This window comes from Sprattus sprattus (assembly GCF_963457725.1).
Source record: "Sprattus sprattus genome assembly, chromosome: 8".
NCBI classification, from domain to species: domain Eukaryota; kingdom Metazoa; phylum Chordata; class Actinopteri; order Clupeiformes; family Clupeidae; genus Sprattus; species Sprattus sprattus.
In genome coordinates, this window is record NC_137927.1 from 3,853,944 (window position 1) to 3,856,443 (window position 2,500).

Below are 2,500 nucleotides of genomic sequence, written 5' to 3' on the forward strand. Positions count from 1 at the left end.
TGTCTCTCTCTCGCTCTCGCTCTCGCTCTCGCTCTCTTTCTCCTTACCTCTATCTCTCTCTCTCCTTACCTCTATCTCTCTCTTTCTCTTCTTATCTTTTCTTTCTCACTCTTATGTGTTCCCTCTCTCCTCTTCCTCCCCCCTCGTCCCTTGCCCCTCTCCCTCTCTCCCTTTTGTGGTTCTGTTCTCCCCCATCAGGTGTCCAAATGACTATACTGGTGATCGCTGTCAACAGTCCGTCATGGCCGATTTCTACAGTATGTCCATCTCTACTTCTGTCTGTCTGTCAGTCTGTCTGTCTGTCTGTCTACTACCAGCCATGGAACCTGCATGCTGAAGAAGGCACGTCTGCTTGTGTGTGTCTGTGTGTCTGTATCTGTGTGTGTGTTTGTGTTTGTTTGTGTATCCATGTGTAAATTAGTTTGTGTGTGTGTGTGTGTGTGTGTGTGTGTATGTGTGTGTCCACTCCTCCCTCACCATCCTCTTCTTTCCTCCCCTGCTCCTTCATCCACTTGCACTAGTAATGAACCTCAAAGGTCAAAAGGTCACAGCAAAGTCATGCTCAGCAAGGTCATCTTGGGTCATGGTAGCGCCATGTCAAGCCAACCTCAGTTATTTATACTATTTCCTAATCACTCAACACAGAGATGCTGCTACTAATTGTACTTATTGCACAGTAGTGTGTGAAGGAATAGTTTGCAGGGCTACGATGTTTACAGTGGTAAGGGTTCAGTATGAAGTATCTGTAGTGAAAGCTAGCATTAGTTGCTGTACCGGGACCAGTTTTACACTGTAGTTGTATTGACAGCCCACTGCAGGCATGGGCGGAGATCCCGTGGGGGACCCCCCCCCCCCCCCCCCCCCCCGAAATAAACGCACGACAACACAAGCGGTGCTTATTATAAACGTAAAACAATATGCTTTTCAAGTGTTGAAAAATCATGATCCCCCTATTCCTTAAAGTGGTTTGGTTCACATTCTGTTTCCAACTGGCTGGGCAACCAACAGCTCCGCATTCAGTCAATATGCCCAGTATACGGTCAGGTTGTGAGATTGTTTTCCTCCTCTCTCCCCTGTCACTCCCGCTATGATACAAGATATGTAGCTAAAGAGATTTACCTCCTTCTCGAACGCAGTAAGAACATGTAAAGAAGACGTTTTTCTAAACTTTATTTAAGAAGTTCCAATCGACACAAGTAGCCTATACATAAGTTCAATAATGGATTGACATGACAACGTGAATGTTTGCCATAACACACGCACGCAATTAACACCGTTAAGATAGCTAGCTAGACAGTTAGGACACTGTCCTTTCAGGGGCAGGTTAATGCTAGTTAATAAACGTAGGTCTGAGTCTTAGTTCCTCTCCATATTAGGTAAATTAACTGAAGGTAAAGTAATGTTATTTTTTCCTGGGCTCTATAAACCATGCTAGTACATGCTGTAAAGGGCGACAGTGGTACAGAGGTAGAGAGGTCGTATAGTAATTATACGGTTGCAAGTTCGATTCCGTGTTGAGGCGTCCTTGAGCTGTTCTTATATTTCGTGTTTGTGCATTTAATGCCGTTTAGATATCTCAAATATCATTTCGAATTTCTGTTTATAAATGTGATCAGAGAATTCGGTTTTTAGCAGTTTATGCTAGCTCTCGTGACAGCTATTTTTTCATGTCCCCCCCTCGGATTTACTCTCTGAAATGTTACCATGTATTGTCCCCCCCTACAATGAAATGGGATCTCCGCCTCTGACTGCAGGTAGATGATACTGTGACACTGAAAGGGTTTGTGCTGCACGTGTGAAACTGCAGCTGACCTTGGATTGGGTCCGGTCCTGTTCTAGACGAAAGCCAGATCCGTTTCAGTCTTCAGCCGCTAGCTGGGGCGAGACAGGAGCGTGTGAAGCATGTTAGATATGCCCCTCTACTGCTCCTCTTTCTTAGATCCATTCTGTCGCCACACACACACACTTACACGCTCACACACTTACACGCTCACACACACACACGTGTGGCCATGTGATATCTGCAACCAAGTTCTTTAAATACGTTTGTTGCACTCCTGAGAAATGAGACTTGATGGTTGATTATGATTCTGTAGATGCTAAACGTAGCTGAATGCCTAATTTGTGTGTGTAATTTACATCAGTGTGTTAGCATCAGTGATGAGGAATGGTATATGTCAGGCATGTTGCATGACCTCTGGTGGTAAAGGGTCAGAAGCCATTAAACAGGATGCTGGCATGATGCAACAGAAAAGAGGGAATTCAGCCCAGGCCAATGCATGTCTCTTAACCCAACCTAAAGGCAGATGAGGAATGTATCAGGGTTCATGAGGAATGTATCAGGGTTCATGAGGAATGTATCAGGGGTAATGACCTTTGACCTCCCCAAGAAGCAACACCAGAGGATTCTGGGAAACGTGTGGCAAATTCTGAGAGGAACCGTCTTTCCGAGTTAATTTTCTAGAACATCCACCTGTTGTGTCTGCATTATTTGACTGTG

The 2,500-nt window shown here is 45.0% G+C and overlaps 1 protein-coding gene across 1 annotated transcript in view; it reads left to right on the forward strand.

Annotated features, from left to right (window-relative positions):
- Positions 1-2,500, forward strand: part of nrg2b (neuregulin 2b) — a gene marked incomplete at both ends in the record, with an annotated part of 69,251 nt that overhangs the window by 57,273 nt on the left and 9,478 nt on the right. The window contains one exon of the mRNA XM_080842994.1: positions 199-257. Within this exon, the coding sequence (XP_080699120.1) occupies positions 199-257 (59 nt within the window). The remainder of the gene's footprint in view (positions 1-198; positions 258-2,500) is intronic.